The 23,673-nt window shown below is 37.5% G+C and overlaps 1 protein-coding gene across 4 annotated transcripts in view; it reads right to left on the reverse strand.

Moving 5' to 3' along the window:
• Positions 1 to 547: 547 nt before the first annotated feature.
• Positions 548 to 23,673, reverse strand: part of LOC136105729 (contactin-6) — a 143,537-nt gene continuing 120,411 nt past the window's right edge. For all 4 annotated transcript variants that reach the window (XM_065845508.2, XM_071813213.1, XM_071813210.1 and 1 more), the window contains 12 exons: positions 23,395 to 23,522; positions 17,600 to 17,775; positions 17,144 to 17,261; positions 16,129 to 16,287; positions 15,888 to 16,037; positions 12,000 to 12,070; positions 9,008 to 9,242; positions 8,405 to 8,520; positions 6,861 to 7,047; positions 3,709 to 3,821; positions 1,777 to 1,945; positions 548 to 1,106 (listed from right to left, as the gene is read on the reverse strand). In XM_065845508.2, coding sequence (XP_065701580.1) covers positions 1,006 to 1,106; positions 1,777 to 1,945; positions 3,709 to 3,821; positions 6,861 to 7,047; positions 8,405 to 8,520; positions 9,008 to 9,242; positions 12,000 to 12,070; positions 15,888 to 16,037; positions 16,129 to 16,287; positions 17,144 to 17,261; positions 17,600 to 17,775; positions 23,395 to 23,522 — 1,723 coding nt within the window. In that variant the 3' untranslated portion in view covers positions 548 to 1,005. The remainder of the gene's footprint in view (positions 1,107 to 1,776; positions 1,946 to 3,708; positions 3,822 to 6,860; positions 7,048 to 8,404; positions 8,521 to 9,007; positions 9,243 to 11,999; positions 12,071 to 15,887; positions 16,038 to 16,128; positions 16,288 to 17,143; positions 17,262 to 17,599; positions 17,776 to 23,394; positions 23,523 to 23,673) is intronic.

Here is a 23,673-nt window from a genome sequence, read left to right on the forward strand (position 1 = left end):
AGTATGGCTTCACATTTTGAGCTGTATCTACTGACTTGAAAGCTGTGCTCACTCTGGTGTTTAATTCGTCATTCTAATAACTCAATAGATTGAAAGGCTTAATTAGATGCTTTTATTTATATTTCAAGATGATGAAAATCAATGTTCTTCATACCCAGCCCGAAGATGAATCTACACTTTCCAGCTACAGCAAAGAATAACAATATCAGGTGACAGAGCAACTGAACTTACTTGAAGACCTTCAAAAAAGGTATTCTGCATCTCTGCTAGTTCTGTTGATCAGAACAGCCTTTGCACGAAAAAGCCCTTTAAAATGTACTTGAGAATATGTAAGGTATCTCGTATTATAAAAGGTACTGTTTCGTTCAGATCTGGTTCAAAGCTTGCTGATGCCATTGAAAGTCTTTCTATTGAATTCAATGGGGTTTGGGTTGGGACATATGATTCCTTTTATTTAAGTTTCCTTTTTTCTGAAGAAAATAGTACGGCACACTTAATATAATGCATTGTATGACACCTCCTGTAATGTAAACAAGCACAACAAGTATACAAATAGCTTTTATTTAATTGAAAGTGGAGGTTTTTTACAGGTTACATTGAAGAAATTGAGATAAATAATATCCACATCACAAGCAATTGTAAGTCTCTTTCAGTTTTAAGAGTTTGGCAGAGATCTTTCATGTTTGACATACAATCACACTGGATTTTCAATAAGAACTACTGCTGGTAAAAAATTTGAGACCACTCTTCTTACAATCTCAAGTTATGTTTGGCACCACTTCATTTAACTAATGCATATACATTTATCCATTAATTTCAAAGCTCATTTTTAAAAATTAATGTAATATTGATATTTAATGTTTTCTTAATAATAGACCACGTCTATCTCCGTCCGCCATCCCTGCTGGTTTTCTCTATCAGGAATGCTGGTCATGGTGAAGTATTCAGATAAAATCTACACATGGTTTATTTTTAAAAGTCCATGGTTGAACTTTTCTTCAATCATCAAGGAAAAGGATACATAAGAACAGAACTCAATATCAGGATCCCAGATGTCAATATATGGTTTACCCTTTGGGACAATTTTATTGCTCCAGAGCTTAAACCTGTAAAAATATAAGCACATAAAATTTCTGACAGAAGTAAATTTGTGTCAGCTAAGCACTTTTCCTATACATGCTAACATAACAATAATCTTTGTTCTATTTTCAAAATGAAAGCTGCCACAAATGTTATTTCTATTTATTTCTTTTTAAGTTGTAGCAGCAATTCCATGGAGTATGGTTTTGAATCAACTTCCCACCCTTCCTTGTGAATATCTACTTTCAGGAGGGTTTTGGCTAATTTGTTGTAAAACTATGCTCCATTTTTGCGTGAATAATAAGGTATTTATAAGGGCAGAGACTTGACTCTGGGCAACCCCTCCCCAGCCATGGAGAAGGGCTGAGGTTCTCTGTCTCAGGAGCAGCAGCAGCTCCAGAGCAGATTTGACTTTAATAAGAAAGCTTATTTCTCTGTCCTTCCCTGAGCATTACAAGCCAGGGCAGATGGAGACACTAAAAACGAGGTCACATGTAAGTGTTGTACAAAATACTTTCTCTGCTAATGAATGTGAGAGCACCAGAAACTAACCTGTGTGCACCCAGCACTACAAAGCCGTAGGAGGGAGGTCACGTATGGTAAAGGTAAGTCTGCTAATCTACTGTACTTCTTGGAGGCACACAGATTTCTTCTTACACAACAACATTAAGAGAAAAAAAAAAAAACCTCACATACTTGATATTTTTGGAATCCTGATTTCCTCACTGCTGCTGCCATCTCCACCATCACTAACTGTTCTTATTTCTATGAGGTAATCTTCTTCAAATGGTACCAGAAGTTCAGCTGAAGTGTTGCTTGTCTCCAGTATATGAGTTTTGCTATGTTTGTTTTGTCTATATAAGATCTATGTGAAAAGGGATTAGAAAACAAGAGTGAAGGGTTTTTTGTTTGGTTGGTTTTGGTTTTGGTTTGGTTTGGTTTTAATTTTAATAGAGAGTTTTTGGCTGAGAATATCTTCTGTCATATGTCAAACTTTTCAGAGCAGTGTCAGCATCCTGCAGAGTATTAAACTTAATTCAAAACATAGAAATGTATTCTGCAGAATTTTGTGATGGAGGCCACAGCAGCCATTTACTCCAGCTGTGTTTTGCAGGAGAGACTTTGCTAGAACTGAGGCTCACCTTGAAAGTAGACTTATGAAATCCTTATCCAATACACTTATGATCTGTAAGTATGGAAGTTAGACACACCTTTAAACAAGACTTCGACCTATAACACCTTTTATATCCAGAATTCATCTGACACTTCAGGAACTGAGGGCTTATGTTTTCATTTGGTTTGGTTGTCTTTGTTTGTTTGTTTTGTTTTGTTTTATCTGTTTGTGATGAGCATTTATAGTCAAATAGAAACATTTGCATTGACTTATGTGTAAAATTAACACTGAAAACATCGGACATTGCATAGTGTTATGTTTTTAAAGACTTCAAAAAAAGACAGAAATTTGGATAGTAGTACCTGGGCTTCCGATTAGGAAGCACATTTCTACAACTAAACATGATGGATCCAGTGCCTGCTTGCACTTCACTCTTTTTGCTAATGTGTCACTGGGACAAGGTGCAGAGCAGCTTGGGGACTCTCAACAGGGATCCTGAAGACTGTGATCAGCTTTTTTCCTCCAAGAAACCTTTCTTCCTTGCTAGTACATCAATGACAGTGTTTGACTCCTTTCTTTTGACAATCTTTTGACATATTTATGCTAAAAGAGCAACTGAAGAGCAAAGCAGTAGACGAAACAGAGATCATACAAGAAATACCAGAACAAGTGCTTAAAGCACTCTTCCCACATCAAAATATAATAAGCAAGTGCAAAGTAGCTAAGCTAGACACAAAAGTCTAGTTTAAAATTTTTCCCAGTGTGTGGAGCTACTCAAACACACTCACTAGGGTGTAAAAGAATATGATCTCAAGAAAGACATGGGGTGTCTTTTTGTGTCCTTTTCCTCCCTAAGCGCAAATAACTCTGTGTAGACACTGAAATGTCTAGCAATATGAGAATCTTGATCCTGAGAACCTTTCCTCATGTAAGCACTCTCCACCTCAATTTTTACAGTCCCTCGGGACTAAAAAAGTCTTTCCATAATTCTTTTGGGGTCAGAGCCACTGCAAACAAGCTTTAAACTAAATTTTCATTCCCTTAAAAAATAGATTTATGGAATTGCTTTTTACTTCACTCACATCTGTCTTTACATGAGTATCTTCCTATCTATTTTCAAAGGTACATTTGTGAATTGCCAGAGAGTGAAAACTTTTAAATGTGTTTTATGCCTGTCTTCAATGCTTAAGAGACTGTTTTCTACTTTTTATATACATGTGAAACACCTTCCCCAAAAAATATCTGCATGCAAGAATCTCACATGAGTGAGATTACAATGGAAATGGGACAAGACAGATCCAGCAGTGGGGACAGAAAACCCCTGTGTCAGGATAAAGAGGTCCTACTCTAAATGAACACAGCCATCCTTCCATTTGTATAAATGTTAGCCAATCACCCCAATAACTCCAGAAAAGTCACTGTTTTCCAGACAATAGCAGTCACTTTTCAACAGGTCACTCTTTGTAGCTCTATTATAAATAATGTCTGATTAATGAGATAAAGATATGACTTACTTTGTAGCCCAGCACCTCTGATTCATTCTCCATTGTTTTCACATGTTCCCAGTTCAAGCAGATTTTGGAATTTGTCAGCTTCCAGGCGATGTTTACAGGGGCTTGACTTGGCGCTTTAAAAACAAAATATTATGATAATCACAAGATACAACTGAATATTAATTTGCATAGTGTAATTGAAGGAACTGCTGACATGGAAGTAGCAAATGCATGGGTGATTCAAACTGAAGAGTAAGAAATATTTTCCAGTCCATCATTGCTCTCGTATTAGTCTGAATAAAGATCTGTTCATAGCACAAAACCACTTACTGTGAGAGTTCATTTTTGAAATTAGGAAAAGCCTGACAGCATCTGACAGTTCAAGTTATATTTGATGGATTTTGTTTAAGTACTGTGTTGTTCCTATCTGTATTTTAATGTGCTACAAAATGTTTTGTTCTATGGATTTCAGAAAAAGCTGAAACCAAGAGCAGAATACAAAAGACAAGATTTCCATCAGCCATGAGGACAGGTTACAAAGAGCTACACATTAAAGTCTCCATGTGATCTGTAATGAAACATTGTAGGATTTTATAAATTCTCAGCACAATAGGCTAAGAGTAGCTTTTCAAAGGCTTTTTATGCCTAAGTACCAGGACTTTGAAAATTTGCCTACAAGTGACTGAAATTGAATCCTGTGTGAACATGTGAAGTTGAAACTGTGCCTTTGAACTGTATCTCAGATTCAGAACAACACATAATATCCTTCTCCATGGTGCATCCTCCTGGACCCTGCCTGGAAGGACAGTGCTGAGGGTGTTAGGGGAAATAAGTTCTTGAACAGAATTAAGAAAAAGGAGAGGAGATTTGGAGCAACAGGTTGTGAGTGTCCCAGACCTGACTTTCAAATGCTTAACTTCTGTGACCCTTTTTTTTTTCTACTATATATTGATGATTAACATTTTTAACTGGGAAGGTACTGTTGATTTGGTAATATTCCACAATTTATTTCATTTCCCATGGAGACAGAATAAATTGATGATGCCTGTTCTTTCATATCTATCTATTTTATAACTGTGAAGAAGTTTAATCCATCCCATCAGTAGGGAAAGGAACTGTAAGTGGACCACCCAGGTGAATATGAGCCATACTGTCAGTGACAGAAAAATATAACTTTCTTTTTGAAGGTATTTATATAGATTCACATACATAAAACTGGAAATTTATTTAAATATTGTTTGAAACCTCTTTGTTCCTTTTAGCAGATATTTTTTAAGAATGTGATACTAAAAAACTCAGAAGAGGCAAAGGATGTCAAATATTTAATTGACTCTGTACTCTGAAAAGTCTTGGGAGCACCCAAATATGGGTAGATACTGCCTTATTCCAAGATTTTCAGCATAGCACTTGAAACCATCTTAAATCATAGTCTTTGGGCTGAAAAACCACAAGACGATTTAAAAACCAAAATTACTTGGTTTTGCTACACAGCCAGGAACCAGAATAGGCAGCAATGTAGCACTTCCCCCAATTTCATAGTTATACCGACAAGCAAAAACACTGCAAACAGTTCTTCAAATGTAAGACTAACAGACAATTTTTACAACTATGTCCTTGTAATCAACTTTGTTAAGAATAACAGTAGTCCCAAATATATGCTTAAGTTTATTAAGTTAATGACATTACTGTCACGCTTTACGTAACATTTAGCTTTTTCGCTGTACTGAGTTGAGTTTTCATCTTCGTGAAGTATTCATAATATTGATATATACACGTATTTGTAAAGAAAATGAAAAAGCAAAGAAATTGCTTTAAAGAAAGTAAAGAAACAGAAGAGCTGAGCTTCACAACAGCTCCTGTAGAGCAGTATGTTCATGGACAGAAGACATAATTTCCACTTTCCTCAGTAGTATAAACTTAAACCAGGGTATCAACTTAGACCTCAAATTGATCTTAGATAAGTGTGTGTCAGAATTGCACCTTTTTGGTAGAAGGACTATTTTAGTTTTGTTTAGTGCCTACAACAATAATGGCATGCACACAACATTGTAGAAATCCTCAAAAACAAGCAGGAAAACAGATCTATTACCTTGAAATGAAAGCTCCTATTGAATATGTACATTGTTTATATTCTCTTGACGTATTATGTCTATTCATATTGAAAGTGCTTGCATCTCTCAGAGAATAGAGCTTAAAAATTTAATATCTGTTTTTAAATATTAAAAGGGTTATTTTGACTTTAATTTTTAAATGAACCATTAGCACAATCCTGAATTTGACAGAAGATGAAGTCAATGTAAAGCAAAAGCAAATTCATTTTCTATATGTCTTGTTACTTGACTGCCATGTCTCTAACTTGTCTTTCATACATAGGCACATAGGAATATAGAGAATAATTTCCAAAGCTGAGTCTATTTTCCATTAAGAAATCGCCTGTGACAAGAGTTCTGTTTGAGTCTATGAGAAATACCTTCTCTGACTTAATTTTGGTTTATGTTATTTACATGAAATTGTAATGACTAAATAGTATTTTTATGAATGTATCCCATATACTACCCTCTGTAGTGCACAGTTTAGAGGTCTCAAAAAAACCACTGTATTTGAGGCATTCAACAGTTTTCTTTAAAACAACAAACCCATATTCCACACTATAATCTACTATCTGATCTGTGGAACTTCTTCCTTTTATTGACTCTGCATCTCTTTTGAAATCTCCTGAAAGCAAGTGTCATGCTGTTGCAATGCAAAATGAATTCCTTCTTAACAGTTTTTACTCTATAGGAAAATAAACATCAGTGCTATCTAATTTTGTAGGTGTACAGAATTCCTTTACCATACAAATAGAATAGGGTAAATGAAATAACCTTCCCAGGTCTGATTTAAGTTGATAAAAATTTTGGCTTCCATTGAAAAAGAACTAGAGCCCAAACTAAATGTTACATTAAAGTCTTAAACACCAGAGTCTGATCAAGCTTGATGGCGACCATAAAAATATTGTCAGGGAAGAGAGATGTTTCTTACTCACAGATTTTGTTGTTTAATTTTCTGAAGAAATTTGGGATCCAGTTTTCTTTGATGTTGCAACATTTAGCAGAGATGGGTCAGGGTAAGCTGAAATGTCACTATCACACTTGGGAGTTTGCAATATTTGTTGTATGAAATTGAATACTCACGTGATTTTTTAGTGGTGACATTTACTGGAGTACTAGAGGGCCCCGTCCCTGCAGTGTTGTAAGCTCGAACTGTTGCAAAATACACCGTGTTAGCTTTTAGTCCTGTGATATTTCTGGCTGTCACATTCGCATTGACTCTGACTTTACCAGCTGTGCTTTCCTTGGGATCATCAGTCCAATATAAAACCTGAAAAGCAAGAACAAAGAACAGGCAATTCATTGTTTTCCATCAGTTACAGATTTGGCTGGGAAGCAGACATGTTGACAATGAAGATTTCAAGGAATACAGGATTTTTCATTTTCAAAACTACTAGGAAATAAAACCAATCATACATATTTATAGACAAGAAATAAAATTTCAGAGACTGAATTCCAATTAAGGAAGCAAATTAAATCCTTAGCTTTATAGATGTCCAAAAGGAATACGTTGATAATGTGAGAAATTTTAAAAGCTTGTTTGGTTTTGTGTTTTGAACACATTTAAAAAAAAAAAAAAAGATACAAAAACCCCATTTATCTCAGTCATCTGAGAAGTTTTTTAATTAGTTTGTATCTTGCCTCTAGTTTTGATTCAATTACAGCTATTTAGACCTGTGTTGTTTTTTTTTTTTCAGTGGGTAGTTGATTTAGGTAGGTTTGTGTACTGTATAAAAGTCCTATTGCCTTCATTTCTACATTTGTAATGATAGGACAGAATTTAAAGAATTTCTGATTTAATTTACTCTTGTTTTATCTTATGAAAAAAAAAAAAAAGTTTTATTGTGCAAGTAAAATGCCCAGGAATCATATCTGAAGTTATTTCAAAGTATTTAAGCTTTTAATACAAAAATCTGCCCCCTTCTCACCCCATGGGAAGCGCCTCTGGTCTGTCCTGTGGATGTCAGATCCCGTTGACACAGGGTTTCTGCTCCCATCAGTTGCTGGAGACCAGAGTGAAGCCAGATGCACCACAGCTTCCTCACAGCTTCCTCTGCTCAGACCCTGAAGTGTCTGTCCCTGGATCTCTCCCTGGACTTGATGCCATCACATCCCAGTGCACAGGGCAAAAAACCTGTCAGTTATTAGTAAGTAAGCAAGTGCTCACTATGAATAGGAGTGAGAAGCCAAAAGCCTTTCAAATATGCTGCAGTGCAAGCTTTGGATAGTAGCGATGTGCATTTATCCTGATTTCTTCTGTAAGCACTAGTATAGGCCATGTGCATGTCCCCAAACTATCAAGTACCCCATCATGCTCAGACAGCATTACAGCTATGTAAGGATGGGGCAATCAGTTTTGTTTTCTGGAGTCAAGCGTGAACCCTTTTATAGTAGCCATCAAAAATATTAATCTTGAGGTATTAATTTGCATTACAAAAGACTGGGACAGAATTGCAGTCCTGGTCTGTAAATGCTTGTGATGATCTCAGGTGAAATGTTGGTAATGAGAGCTGGGTGAAGAGCTTCATCGTCTGTTGACTCGAAAGCAAGGGAGAAGGAACCAGAATACAAATATGGCTGGAAAAGAACATCTGTACGGTGTCAGACACCAGCACCAGCCACCTCACCTCATAGCCGAGCACCCTGCCCGTGTGCTGGTTCCATGCAATGGGCTGCCAGGAGATCTCCACCTCCGCCGCCGAAATGCTCAGTGCTGAAGTCCCCACTGGTGCTATCTGTGGCTCTGGGTGATGGGAGAAAACACAGCTGGTGGAAGAGGTGTGTTACCAAAAAGGTATTATGTCAAAACTGAGGGAGACTCAAGAAAAGGAAATTCTTGGAGGAATCAGCAGGCAGAGGCTTGGGAAACCTGGTGTGAATCCCCAGTTTGGCTGTCTATTTGTCAACAAAACTGGAATTTCTCAGAATTGGTCATTACCCATAAGCTGGAACAGATTTTCAGAGATCAGCTGCACTGAGTACTCCGACTAGCTAGAACCTCCAAGAGATAAACTACTTGTAGCATCTCCTGATTTTTCTCATCCCAACTCAGTGGGTTTAGGGACAAACACGCTGTCTATTTCAAGAGATTCTGAAAATCTGCCCCTTGCTTTTGTTTGCTTCCACTTTCCACCTTCTGTCATGTGCCTCTGTTGTCAGTCTTCAATGAGCAACTTTGAACAGGCTATTGGCCCTACACAACCATTACTAATAAGAGTAACACACTTTACCGTCTTCTCCTGAGTAGACAATGGATATGGAGCTCAGGGTTCCTTCTCCTTCATTGTTGTAGACACCAACTTTCACTTCGAAAGGACAGAGAGGTGTAATGCTTTCATTCCTATAAATGTATTTGCTTGCTTCTACTGAAGCCACCACTGCTTTTGTCCAGGTTGTTGCGCCAAGAGGACGAAACATAACAGTGTAGCCGAAACCTTCCCCATTTTGTAGTTCTTCTGGAATTGGCTGAAGTGACAAGGCAGTCAGTCAATAAGCATTTGCAAGTACACACTGTTTTAATTGAATCTTCATTCTCTGAGTATATTTTAGTGGTATTGATTTAGTTGACTGTGCCTTAGAGAAGATAATAATGTTTGCTCCATCAGTCAATGTTTTATTGAAATAAAAATAAGAATAATAAATCTATTGAGGCAATCAATTTAGAAACAAAAGATCTGATGAGCTCCATTAGAGTTATTCTCTTTCAGGCATGAAGTTTTCAAAATTAAAAGCATTTCGCTCAGCACTGGTTGTAGCTGAATTGCCCCTGCAAAGGAGTATAGGAATACTAATTTTAAATAAATTATTTTTAAAGAAAAAATATAGTTGGGAAAGGAGCAAATGTATACACGAAAGTGTGCATCAGTTGTATAACTGCTTGCATATGAGTACACTACTTACATATTTTTTTTAGCACAAATGAAAGTCTCAAGTGCATGAGCATATTCTTATTTGTTCAGAACAGAAACATTACAAGTCAACAAGGCAAAATTAATGTTTCTATTAATAAAATCTCATGTCAAGATATGTATTAATGTCTCATGCTGAACAGGCAATTACATCAACTCTGTGTCCAGCATGAACTTCTTTGTTTTCTCAGGATAATAATGCTTCCCCATTGGCATCTTAAAGCAAGAGAACACTTATGAAACAAGAAAAGAACAGTAGTACATTGAGGAAGGAAGCATTTCTCAGCAAAACTTCATTTATTTTAGATGTTCGCATGCAAGTAAGGTGAACAGAAAAGCAGTCATGAAAAATGGTGCAAAGAGAGAAAAAACATAGGGGCAGAACTGCGGTGGCTGTAACTGTTCCCGGCTCCAGGCTCCTATCACGCAGAGAAACTCCTGGGAGCACTAACAGTATGAGAAGATGCAAAAAAAAAAAAAAAAAAAAAAAATCACAAAGTACATCAGAAGATTTCAGGGCACTTGTTTTATTCTTTTCTTCATAAATTTATTCAAATGCTAATAATAACCCTGGCCTGGCTTCTATTACAAATGTGTCTTAAGTGTTTTACAAACATTAATTCCCCGGTATGCTCCCTTCTATCTCTTTTCCAGTCCTGAGAGAGTTAAGTGTGAGTGATGATGGTGTGCTGTGGATTTATAAGAGTTCAGGCTACTTCCTAGAGCATTTAATTTGTTTTTGAGGCTTCTGTGGAGTCAGATTTAATCAAGATGTTTAGTGAGTTCATCACAGAAAGCTGGAGAATCATGTTCAGTGTTGTTAGCGTGGCATAATTAGTATTTCTCTGACTATTTTTCAGGACACACTATGGAGTCCAATAGGATAATTTGATTGAGATCTCTCAGGTTGTTTTCGATTTTCATGTTCTGCTCCCAAAGAGTAGATCAGTAGAGGAGAGAATGAAACAATAGTGCAAAAGATGCATATGGAGGAAAACTTAGTTCAGTAAAAGTGAAGTTTCACTCTGTTTGGGAAGACAGAGAAGGGAAAGCATTGGCAATATGATCTAGTGGGGATTTTTTTTTTTTGACCTCATTTTTTTCCTATTACTTCCCCTCCTCTTCTAAAAGGCTGGTTAAATGGCACCGTGTTTACCATACAGGAAAACACAGATAATTCTATCAGCTGATGAAAAGCATCACTTTTAGTTTAATTTAATCCCTTTGCTTTTCCTTCAAACTGTATACCTGAGCTTAATTATTTCTTTGAGAAAAAAAAAAAGAAGGGAGAAAGCAGACTGTTTTCCTTGCTTAAGCTGAACTAGAAGTCTGGTTTTTTTTTCTCATGAAGAAACATTTTTCATTTTCCAGGACTTACTAAGGCACCACTGTGTCTTTGGAGACCCTGTCCCAAATTAGAAACTAAACAGAAGTCATCTTCTGCAGCCTCTGAGACAGTCATGCCTGATAGTAAGATTCATGACAGGGCTGCCTGGCCCCTGACCTCCAGGCTGGGTGCTGCCAATGACATGGAGTAGCTCCTACTTCAGTCAGATGCCCTCAGAGTCAGAGATAAGATTTTATTAGGTGAGTCATATGAATTTCACAGGAGTTTTTCAGCAGCAATGAAAAACCCAGAGGGTGGGAGCTGTGTTATTTGGAATTTTTTTCCATAGGGGTTGGAGACTTGACCAAGCACCTGCCCCATCACTGCATGGGCTTTGCAAGATGTACCTGCCTTCATCGTGATGCCCATGGGAAGGCTGCTGGGTGGCTGGAGAAGAAGGGCTCCTACCCACAGCACTTGGTTTCCACTCTCTGAAATGACCTGCACTCACCCATTGCAACTTGTAGTATGGTATTAACTGTTCTGAAAATGTATATTCTCTCCTCTCGCTGAAGTACTGAAGAATTAGAGGGCTCATCTCTTTTAACGCATAATAGGATATGTCTTGTCAGCACAGTGCTCCAGAATGAAAAACATGTAAACAAAAGTATGAAAAATGTTAATGCAGAAAAACGGCCAAGCAGATTAGTGTGTTAAGCACCTCCTGTACAATGAAGATAAGAGGGTTATACAGACTTCTAAACATCTTTATAATATGCCTCTTAAACTGTTTATTTTTATAAATTGTTCACTATAACACAGAAAACTTGTTGTATATCTTACAGTCTGCTTTCTCTCCATATGCAGGATAAAATCCAGGCTCAGCCAAAGTCCATGACCAAAAGCCTTTGAATTTGAGCAGAGCTGTGCTTTCATCCATGGACTCTTCCCCATTAGACAGCTTAGACTAATTGAGCTAACAATTACCTCCCATGTGATGACCAGCTCAGAACGGCTCCCTCCTCCTCCGCTGATGTTTGTTGGTGCCACAGCAGGAACTGGAGAAGAAAAGATAGTTGGTGCTTGCAACTACCCACTGCTACTGCTGGGGGTCTTGTTAAGTGGATGGTTAGAGCTTTTCCTAGCTCATATACAGTGATTCTGCTTTTCAACATGTAGAACAGGGACTATACTATATAATGGTGCGTTTTAAATCAACTGAAATTATGTTTACACATTTTCAAGTTTCTAAGGTTGAAGCCACAGACGTATTTGATACATAAGCACCCTGGTTCAAAAAATTAATTAAAGAAGCTAGTAGCATCAAGTATCTGACATTATTATGCCTCATCAACTAATTGGCAAAATGATGTTCCATTCAGACTGTAGCTGCAACACTACTGATTTACTAATTATGCATTTGTTCAGTAAACATGTTATTGGATCAATATAGTAATTTTTTTAATTGGCTGTATGCTTTTCTTCAGAAATTCAAAACTTGTAATTTGCTTTCCTTCTTCTCCTAAGTCTCTAAGTGTCCAAGTTTCATTGATTAGAGCTTGATTTCCCCAGTATTGACCCAGATGTGTGGCACCATAGGTACAGCAAGGTCAAGCAATGTGCTGGTGTTCCAGGCCGAAGCAGCTTCTCATCACTCAAATGACTCTTGGTGAAGAGGCAAAGAAAACACCAGCATTTCTTGCCTCTTGCTCTGTATTTCCATACACATGCCCACTCCATCAGCCTATAAATACTGGCAGTTTTGGGAAACTGGATTGTGATGTAATGGATGGAATTTCGACAGATTAGCCTTGTTCTTATTGTATAGTTTGCTGTAGATCTACTTGCAAGGATGATATCATCTTCCTTTTCAGTTGCTGAAGAAGTATAAAAAAGAGGACAACCCTGGAACTGATTGAGACAGAAGCCTCCTATAAGAGGACCTTTGTACTCTTTGACATCTCCAAAAGCTTGGTACTATTTTTAGAAATTTCAAGATTGTTTTGTCATGCCCTTTGTTCCGTTCAGCTCTTACTGTCTGAAAAATTGACTGAAGACAGGGTCAGAACAAGTGGGACAGTTATATCTCAAAAGATTTTTCAGATATTTTGGCAAGTTTTGCCACGTCCATCTACCCTTCCCCATGTCTTCCACCTAGCATTAGCCAAACTACAGTAGAGGCAATAAAGGCAATAGCCCTTTAAGTTCACAGAAATTTGTGTGAACACACACTTTTAGATTCAAGTCCGCATATAAATCTGTATCTGATTTCATCCTCTCAAGAAATGTAGAACTTTCTCAATATTTTGTGCAGTCACAAAAATGAGTGCAAGTGCAAACGGACCAGGGTCTTCCAGAGAGTTTAGCATAGGTATTCAATTTTGTCAGTCACAATCAATGTCTTTGTGCACATCAGAGGCAAATAGTCTAAGACTGAAAAGAGCAGCATTAAAGGAAAAAATGACAAAACAGACTTTCAAGCCTCATGTTTCACTGTTTCATGAACCAGTTGATCCTCAATTAGTTCATGTGTTAAATGTGTTGACTATTTACTACATTTGCATGGGGAAGAAATTTGTACTAGTGCTCAGCAGAGCCTCAACTGGGTCATAGTTGAGAAACAGATGAAAATTTACAGCTGAGTGCACCAACAGAGGCTCAATTAATTCTCAGCTTCATTTTAATGAAATGAACAGTGGCTCATTTGCATCCACAAATCTACTAATGCTCAGATTTCAGCTGGAAAAATAGCTATTACAACAGTCAAGTTCAAATTCACCCTTTCATGGCCAGTCTTTTGCTGTCCACACTGTCATACTGTTCTCAGTTTCCTGTTTTGATATAAAAAATCAAATATAATGTTACTTCTCCCACCACATAGAACTGTTTTGAGAGACAGTGAAGAGGTTGAGTAACTAAGCCTGAACTGAGTCTTCCTATTCCTTTTGTTAAACTTCAGATGAGGCTACACTGTAAAGAAATAGTGTTCCTTATGCTATTACGATGATAAATAATATTAATTTTATTGTTTCTTTCTCTTTCCAGCCCCAGCCTTGTGAATACCTCTAATTAAAAAAAGAAAAAACAAACAAACAAACAAACAAACAAACAAAAACTTTGAAACATGGAAGTTTTTACTGACTGTATAGGTGGTTTTGAATACCACACTTTACAAAGTCCCAAGGTAGCAACAGCAAGAAAGACTTTCTCAAGATTAATTTTGACTTTATGATCAATCATATAATGGAAAACACATATCTGCAATACTCTACTGGGAAATTTAGAAAATCTGGCCTCTTCCTGAATCCAGCTTTTCCTTAGCCTTCCTTTTCCACATTGTCCTTTACTTCTTGCATGTGAAAGTTTCCTGTAGTTCTCTGGCTGGAAGGGTTCAGGGACCACTCGGACATGCATCCCCTGGACACCTAAGCCCAGGCAGGATCAGTGCATCTTTCCAGGCTGGAGGGTCTCAGGCTCTTCCCTCTGCTTGGGAGCAGCCTACTATCTACTTTACTGCCACACTGGCCAAGAAATCCTGATGGCTGATAAGATGCATCAGATGTCTCTCTGTACCTGGAAAGCTGACAAAATCTATACAAATTGGTGTTCCACTGAGCAAATAGTCCATTCTGGCATCAGTACTCAGTATTTCGTTCAACAACACGAAAAAGAACTTATTAAATTTAAATCAGCTGATCTAATATATTTTGAAGTAATTCTGCCTTGGGACAAATATTGTAGGTATTCTGAGAAACAAATGGGTCCACCATTCCAAGTATATATATATATTCTGAGGTATAATGTGTAACACTGTATTTTGAGTTCTGGCTTGAAATGCAGCTTGCCAAACTTCAGAGCTTGGTAAACGAGATAAATAGAGAAATGGAAGAGAGGAGAGGAGAGGAGAGGAGAGGAGAGGAGAGGAGAGGAGAGGAGAGGAGAGGAGAGGAGAGGAGAGGAGAGGAGAGGAGAGGAGAGGAAGACGGAGAGGAAGACGGAGAGGAAGACGGAGAGGAAGATGGAGAGGAAGATGAAGAGTAGAGTGTACAAGCTGTTTACGCTCGACTGTTTTCCATCCTATAAATACTGATTTTATAGATGGGAGAGAGCTGATAAGCAGGGGGCTGGGAGAAATATAAAACAAATGAAAGGTTTGGGCTCCAAATAAATTGTAGCAAACTGAGTAGGTCAAAGGACTGACAGTGTCGGTCATCCAAGAACGAGTCTTATTCCTATGAGGTTTCAAGTCCCAGAAGTTAAATATATAAAGTTTAGACAGGCAGATAGTAAGGATCCAGCCCTGGAGTCAGTGAAAGCCATTAGTTTCACTGGGCTTTGGATGCTCTAATTTATTTCCTCCAGTTAAAGCCAATATCCTGTCTGCACAGATGCTCAGAAATCAAACACCCTCTGCAGCAAAGGCACTACATGCTTGTGTTAGAATATGCCAGAGAGCTGGCTTTATAATTTTCTATACAAGTCCCTAAGCATGGTATAAATTCACTTATAATTGAAAGAAAACAAATGCTACTCCCCAGTTGCTTGAATGAAAGCTTGTGTTCAGGCATGGGGATTAGATATACTTTGGGACATATCAAAGGGAGGAAGCATAGGCCAGCTCCAGCCTTTTTTACTGGCCCGAGTGATCTTCATACCAGAGAGCAAAGTGTGTCATACCTCAATCATGTCCAAGCATCCCTTGCATCCATAGCACAGGCCTGCTGCCATTAAGCCATAGCAGTCACAGACTAAACTGTCAGACAGATATGTAAGTAACCTTGTAGGACTGAGTGGCTCTGCTGCAGTGAAATTCTCAGACTTGGGAGCTGGCAATCTGCCTGTGTGGAAAAAAACTGTCGGAAACTAGGGACTTACCTGCTGCTTTAGTTTTCAGTAGAGCTGATGGTCTGCTTGGCTCCCCAGTTCCAACACTATTGCTGGCAACCACACGAAACTCATACTCAACCCAAGAGTTTAAGTCAACCACTGTTGCCTTGTGAGTCCTACCATTAATGACTTCAGGAACTAAAGACAAAATAAACATGTAATGACAAATTATTTTTGGAGTACTTAATCATATGTACAAAAAATACACGGTAACTCTCAAATTGCTCACCTGTTGCAACTGCTTGCCATCCAACTGAGAAAGGAGTCCTCATCTGAATACTGTAGATCTGGACTGGGCTATTATTGTCTATTCCAGACTTCCAGGATAATACAGCAGTAGTGCTAGAAACATGTTCAACTTTAACATCTTCTGGTGGACCTGGGGGGCCTAATACGATTAGCATTTTAAGGTGAAGGTATTAGGAAGAGAAGATTCCTTACTGGCTTGGGTTGGGCAACTCTTACTTTCTCAAGTCAGTGGAATTATTAATGAAGCTGCAGTTTCATATAAGCAGCACAATCTCTAAATGATGGTTTCATGCCTGTATGATATTTTTTCTAAATTAATGAGGAGTTTTGAGTCAGGAAAATGAACATCTTTATGTTTCTAAAACTGCAGACAAGGGATTTTTTTTTTTTTGTCTCACAAAGAAAGTTATCCAATGCGTCTTTTGCTGAAACACCAAACATTTTCAGAATTCCTCCTGAATTTTAGCAAACCTGAGGTTTATAAAATCATAAAATGGTGCACTATACAGATTTCTGCAGGAGTTTAGAGGATCTATTCCCATCATAGCATTTCTCTTGCTTCTGGCAGTAAAAAGATTAGTAGTTGACTACAGACAATTATTTTTCATATTATCTTGAAACAGTGGAAATTAATGAGGTCTCATTTTTTTTTCCAGCCTGCACAGTGACCCAGAGATGCCCAGCAAGGAGCAGGTGACAGTAACCTGCTGAAAGTGGAGGACTTTCCAATGCCCTGCCATATTGACCTGTGTGGCAGAAAAGTTTACCTTCCAAAGAGGCCATGGCAGAATTGCACAGATCTCCCCGAGTTAGCTGCACACTAAGATTGTGCTGGCCAGAATCTCAATCCAGTTTCGGGGCCAAGCATACAAGATATATAACATTTCACTGTTGAAATGTTGAATTGATATCCTAGGAACCATTTAAAAAACAGCTGATGTTTAGAATTTCTAATTTCTCCAGAAGATATATGTGTCTATATTTAACAGACATACCTCTTACAATTATTTCTGCTGTTGCAGATTGACTGTCTAGAGTTGTTTGTACCATGCACACATATTTCCCAGAATGATGTAGCTGAATATTTCTTATCATCAAATCCCCAACAGATTCCTGGAGATACAAAGAAAGTAAACTAATCACTCACAACATGCTTTCCATAGTGGACATTTTTATAAATTGCTCAATATTAATAAAAACTTCAGCTTTTAAATTAAAATATTCATAACTATCATCAGTTTCTTTCATTTGGACATTTTTATTATGGCTTCACAAATAACTGAAGTTCCTTCATAAAGTTTTAGAAAGAAAAATAAATGGCTTCAGCCCTTGTAAAGAAAGTGACTTGCCATGCATATAAATAACGATGGAAGAATTATGATAAATATTTGTGTTATCTAAAGACTGTGGCAAATAACTTCGTTAAGCACTAAGGGGGTTAAAAAACTTACTCTTCCAATTCTTTCAAAATGATGCATTCCTCTACTAAAATCAATTGTATGGCCATTGAATGACCATGTGAACACTACATCAATGGAGGGGTCATGAGACACCTGGCATGGAAGGACTGTGCTTTCTCCAACAGTTACATCCATATTAGAAGGTGGAATAGTAATCACAGTCTTTTCTGTGGAGACAGAAAAAAGAAAATAAAAAAAAGTTAATATGCTTATAAAAAAAAGTAGATCTTGAATGACTTTTGTACCATTTGTGAAATTATTTAAAATTTGCCCAAATGTTCCAGAATAAATAAAAATTATGTCTAATATGGTGATGATTTCAGAATACTCTTACCAGTGTGTGGCCTATTGCTTTTGCAGTATCAATACAAGCACGCTGTATGCCTCTGAAATGAGCAGCTGTCAGAGGCAACATGCTAAATCAGTCATATGTCACTTTGTAAAGCTCATAGTCAATAGATATTATTTCAGCTCAAAAAGTGCAGGCTTCATTATTAAGGCTGTTAAAAATATGCCAATGGTTCTTCAAACTTGAAAATCTCTCCTTACGGGAAACTGCAGCAAAAGCAAAATTGCTTTATTCATTGAGATCCTTATTCTATATTAATGTTAGTGCTAGTTTACTGCTCAGTGTTGCTTATGTTACAGCTTCAAAGAAGGTATCTTCACACACAGAAAAACTATTTATGTAATCTTTTTTAACCCCTTACACTGAGAAAACAACTTGCAGCTCTTATTAAGGGAAGTAGTAGCTTGCTGAGGGGGAAAGGAATAGGTTTATATGGCTTCACTTTTGTCGATATGACTGGCAGGTAGATTAGAGATAACAACCACTTTGTTGGAAGCAATTCCCTTGAATAAAGCTTTTGTGCATGAAAGTGTTATAGAACTGTGAGACTTTAGATGCACATGAATAAAATGAGAGCAGAATCTATTAAAAATATTAATATGTTCTGAAAATAATGTGAGAGGAGGAGTTGAAAGTTTGCACGAGCTGTATGACTTCAGCGTTTGTTCCGGTTTAACCCCATCTGTTAGAAATGTGCCTGAAAATTCAGGATTTTGGTTTTATCAGGGCATTTGTTCCAAAGGGCTGATGCGTGATAGGGCACATTAAACACATTTTCATTCAGACTAACACCACCATTGCAGTAACTGATTAACAGGAAGGTACAGACAGGCAATATGGGCTGAAACTTTAAAGGGCTTGTTCCCAGCATCTAATCTGCACTGGATGAGTCACTGTTATGGCAGTGGTCAAGTAGTGACAAGGTAGAAAGTTCTGTTTTCTGCTAACCTTTTAAAAAACAAACTGGATGTCACTGGTTTCAGTGATACACCTGCTGCAGGCATGCGGTTTTCCAAGGAAAACAAAGAACGAACTTGTATGATTTTTATGATCAGAAACAAATCAGGCTTTTTTTTTTTTTTTCTGGCATCATCAAGAGAATGTCAGAGATTCTTGTAATGAGTTAGAGCTCAGACTTCGAACACACTTTCTTAGATTTCTCTGCATGCTCTGATTGCTCTTCATAACCACGTAAAACTGACATTGCGGCAGCTCCAGCAGTTTGTCTGAAGCCAAGGACTGCAGAAAAATTAAGGCCTCATATGACTGTCTTGAAGATACTCGATCATTAGGTTAGAGAAATCTCTTCCTGTCCCTGGAAGCAGAGTGTCAGATGCAATAAATTCCAGAAGATTCAAGGGCCATATTCTTTGCTGGCACAGCTCCACTGATTTCAGCACATGCTGGCAAAGAACTTGTCTCCATAAATCTCAAATGAAGAAATTTCATTGTGAAGTACAGGTAACTTTTACAGAATAATGTTGAAAAGTACCTGGGAACTACAGAGAACATCCACAAAGTTTTCTTTTCTTGCTTTTTCTCCTATATGTCTTATTCTCACAGGTGAAATAGAACTGCATTAATAATACTTTGGAGAGAGTAATTCTATTATTTGCAATACTGCTGCCTAAGTTAAAAGAAGAAAAAATAAACAATACCTGGTATACATTAAAAATTGAAAAAGTTACTTTAATGATAGCTGAAACTTCTCTTTGCCACTAGCAGGTGAAGAGGCATGATCTGCTGGGCTGATATGGTCCTCCGAACTCGTAATCTCTTCCTTCAAAGTCACACCATAAAGACTCCTTCCTTAGACCTATAAATCATGTACATCTCTACACTGAGCTTTTAAAGCCAATGAAACATGGTGCTGAAGAAGCAAAGTCTTCCCCTGAAAACCACAATTGACCTGAAAGTGGAAATTCTACATTGCTATGAACATTCATGGTATGCTTTCTCCCAGATTTCACTTGGGTTTTGTCCATTCTGTCTTTAACTATGTGGGAGACATGTCTCCACACATATTTTCTCTTAAATTATGCAAAAGGTTACACCTGGTTTACAAGATGGTGTTGAAGGGTCAGGCAAATCAGCCTGGGTTTTTCCTTAACTCATGTAGCCACTGGTCTGACCTGTGCAGTCACGCTGGGAGAGCCAGAAGGCGGGAACCAGCTCCTCTGAAATGACTGCAAAGAGTCATCTTCACAGCTCCTGTCTCCTGTACCATGTATCTGCCCCTGGGGATGGAAAGGTCTGGCCCTAACAAGGCTCATTTACATTGCCAATTGATTAGATGGACAACAGCATTTTTCCTGAGTCTTCCAATAGTAAGCTCAATATCTGGATATGACTAAACAGCGGTTATAGGGGTCAGCTTACCAGGCCTCTTGGATATACCCTAAAGCCTAAGATGAACTCCTTGCTCCAGGTATAAACTGCTGCAGCTATTTTATCTGTCTTTCTTAAAGCTGACTTGGATGTATCTGTTTCACACTGCTTTGATGACAGCCTGAAGATACCATCTGAATTGGGTTCTCTGCTAAAACTCCAAATCAAGGATGAAATTCACCTTTTCTACTTTGGTTTATTCAGCTTTAATAAAGCTTTGCACCACTGCTGAGTTTTCCATGTGTTGAGTACTCGCTGTCCTTCAAATTTTTCTTTAAAATATCTACCCTTTACAAGATCCGCATCACCTCTGCTGCCGCAAGACTTATTGCCACCTCATGTTGTAACTCATGCTTCCCTGTATCGGATGGTTGGCCACCAGGATCAGTGCATTTTGACTCCTCTGCAATGCACCATGCACAATTACAACGTTCTGTAAATAAGTAAAATACTAAAAATAAAATCAATTTATTTCTATGGAAAGGTCAAAGTAAGACTAAGAAAGAATCATACCAACAGGACTGCATAGAATTTGTAATCAGATTCAACAGTTACATTCCAAAATCCATAGAATACAAATATAAAAAGATGTCTTGTTTTTTGTAAAATCTTTAAGCTTCTAACAAAGCCACTTGTCTGTTGTACAGGAAGGGGCCATTAGCTCCAGATGGTTGTACTGAAAATACCTGGGAATTTTTTGGAACTTTTCTTCATCAGAAAATTCCAATAATACTATGTTTGCCTCATTAGGTCTGTCATGTAGTTTGTTGTGTCATTATTTGATCACATTTTCAAAAAGATCAGAAATAAGACATCTGCAATACTGTTATAGAATGTTATTAGAAGGAATAAAAATAATCCTGTTATAGAATGTTATTAGAAGGAATAAAAATTCCAGAGATCATTTATCTGTTAAAAACTATGGAATGCCTCCTTAGGGGAAAAGACAAATATTTTGGAAAAAAAAAAAGAAAAAAGAGCATTCTAGTGAACCGGTATTTTGGAACATCATAACAGTTTCTTCCAATAATACAACAAATCTTAACTGCTATATGCTGTTGGTTTTATAAGTCTATTTTCTTATTCCCATGAACCTATTTGCCTTCACTAAATAAATGTTGAAAACAGCCTTTTTGTAAATTCTACTGGATTTGCGTGCAAGGTGTGTTTTTCAGTATCTCTTGGTTTAGCCTGCTCACATCCAGCGATAGCACTTATGTAAAAGTGTTCACTTGTATGATATTTTTTGCTTCTTTTATGGGGTTGTCTTTAAGACTTCCACCTCAAATACTTTTAAAAGCTTCTTAAAAGCCCTTGGTTCTACGTTATCTATCTTGCTTAGCAGCTGCAGACATGCATTATATGGCAAATCCCATTCCAGAGGATCAAATAGATAAGATGTTGTGAGTACTGGAGGTATAATAAAGACTTCTCACATGAAGAATAAACAACTCAATGAGCAGCAATAAACTTAATTTGCACATTAGATATGCTTTTCCAAGTTCTGACATTTCAGTGGAAAATAATGCTGAAGCAATGAGGCCTATAATTGAACAGCCAAAACTTCTCCAGAGGGGAAACAAAAACAAATGTTCCCTGCAAACAAGATCATTTTTATACTGTGTTGTTACTCAGTGTTTTAATAAACTTCAGAAATGCCAAACAAAATATTTTTTCATGTTTTAATGTGATTTTCCCATATTGCTCCATTAGGATGTATGTATGAGATATGTAAAATTGTATATAATCTTAATGAAATCAGAGCTGCCTAAACCCTAAACTTCTTGGTTTATTCATTGCTAGCTGTGCCGTAACATAGTCTCAGACTGTGTGTTGCACTGCATCAGTGCTAATTGCTCTTTCATAATGTGAGTATGAAAAAGATTTTTGCCAGATGTAGTAAGTTAGGGAGGAGGTCATGTCTGCAGGCTGGAGTAACCATTCTGAAGTCACTGAAAACAAGAATATTAAGAAAAAAGAAAGAGTTACAAATTACATTTAATAATGTGCTCTTCTTGTAACTACAGACATTGTTAGCTGTTTCATAAAACTGATAAATACACTTACTGTAATCTCAGAAGTTTCACTTTTTAACTTGTCCTCATTTAAAATCAACAAATATGAATACTTGTGTAAGAAAACATCTGTATTGAAAAGATTGTATGGGAGCAAAGAGAAAAAAAAACAAACATATTGTTTGTCTCAGTTTTCCTTCTTTTATCTTTTCTCTCAGAGATCAAAGGTCAGAGGGTATAGAGCACAGTCATTTCCTATACTGCTCATAGAAATATCTGTACAAACAATATTTCTTTTCACATACTTCAGCTTTGGACTAGTCCACCTGAGTAATGAGTTTGTACAAACTAGTGCAGACTTGGGGAGTGCTGTACAGGGTGGCCATTTTAATATTCTGAATCAAAAATCACGTGAAGGGCCGAAGAAGAGTTTTTACTTGGCTGTGATTTGTTTTGGAGTTATTTACCAAGGTAGTGCAGAGCAGCTGGGATGCAGAGAAGGAGTGGGTGGCTTCAGGATCTGCAGGAATGCCACGTCTGCAAGATATATCTGCCCCTCACTGAATAAAATAAACCCACCTGATTTTCAGCTTACTTTGTAACATCTTATTTCCTTTTGGCACCCCAGCTTTAAAGACTGTTCTGCAGTCTCAGATGTGATGCACATTGCAAATAGGCTGAATAAACTGAACCTCCACACTGCCTCAGAGTCATTTCAAACTCTGTCTGCCTAATGACTGCATCAGTGCAGCCCTTACCTGCGATGTCTAAACAGCACGGAAATGTAAATATCATTATTAATGTTACTACATGTTTCTGTGGATATCTTGGGAGACCTTCCTGATAAACAAATGGATCATTGGCATGGTGCGATTGTGAGGTTTTCTTTGCTGCAGGCAGTGGAGAGCTCAGTTTCAAAGTGCAAGTAAAAACCTGTCAATGTTAGCATTGATTGGCACAGACTTGGGCATCTCAATGAACAAAAGAACATACTTTCTAATATTCATAAAGCACAACAGAAAATACTGAAGTACCTTTCACAATCAGGCTCCCTGAATTTCTGGCAACTCCAAACTGATTTGTGGCTATACAAGTGTACATCCCAGCATCTGATTTGGTGATGTTATAGAGCCTGAGACTGCCATCCTCCAGCAAGATGACCCTGGGGAAAAAAAAATAAACAAACAAGAAAAAAAAAAAAGAAAAAACATGAACTGTAACAGAAATACAACGCTACTTTTAATATTGAAATGCTTCCAATATAATGTGTCTTCTACAAAAAGCTGATTATGTATCAACCTGTTTTCACCTCT

Source organism: Patagioenas fasciata, chromosome 10, assembly GCF_037038585.1.
Source record: "Patagioenas fasciata isolate bPatFas1 chromosome 10, bPatFas1.hap1, whole genome shotgun sequence".
NCBI classification, from domain to species: domain Eukaryota; kingdom Metazoa; phylum Chordata; class Aves; order Columbiformes; family Columbidae; genus Patagioenas; species Patagioenas fasciata.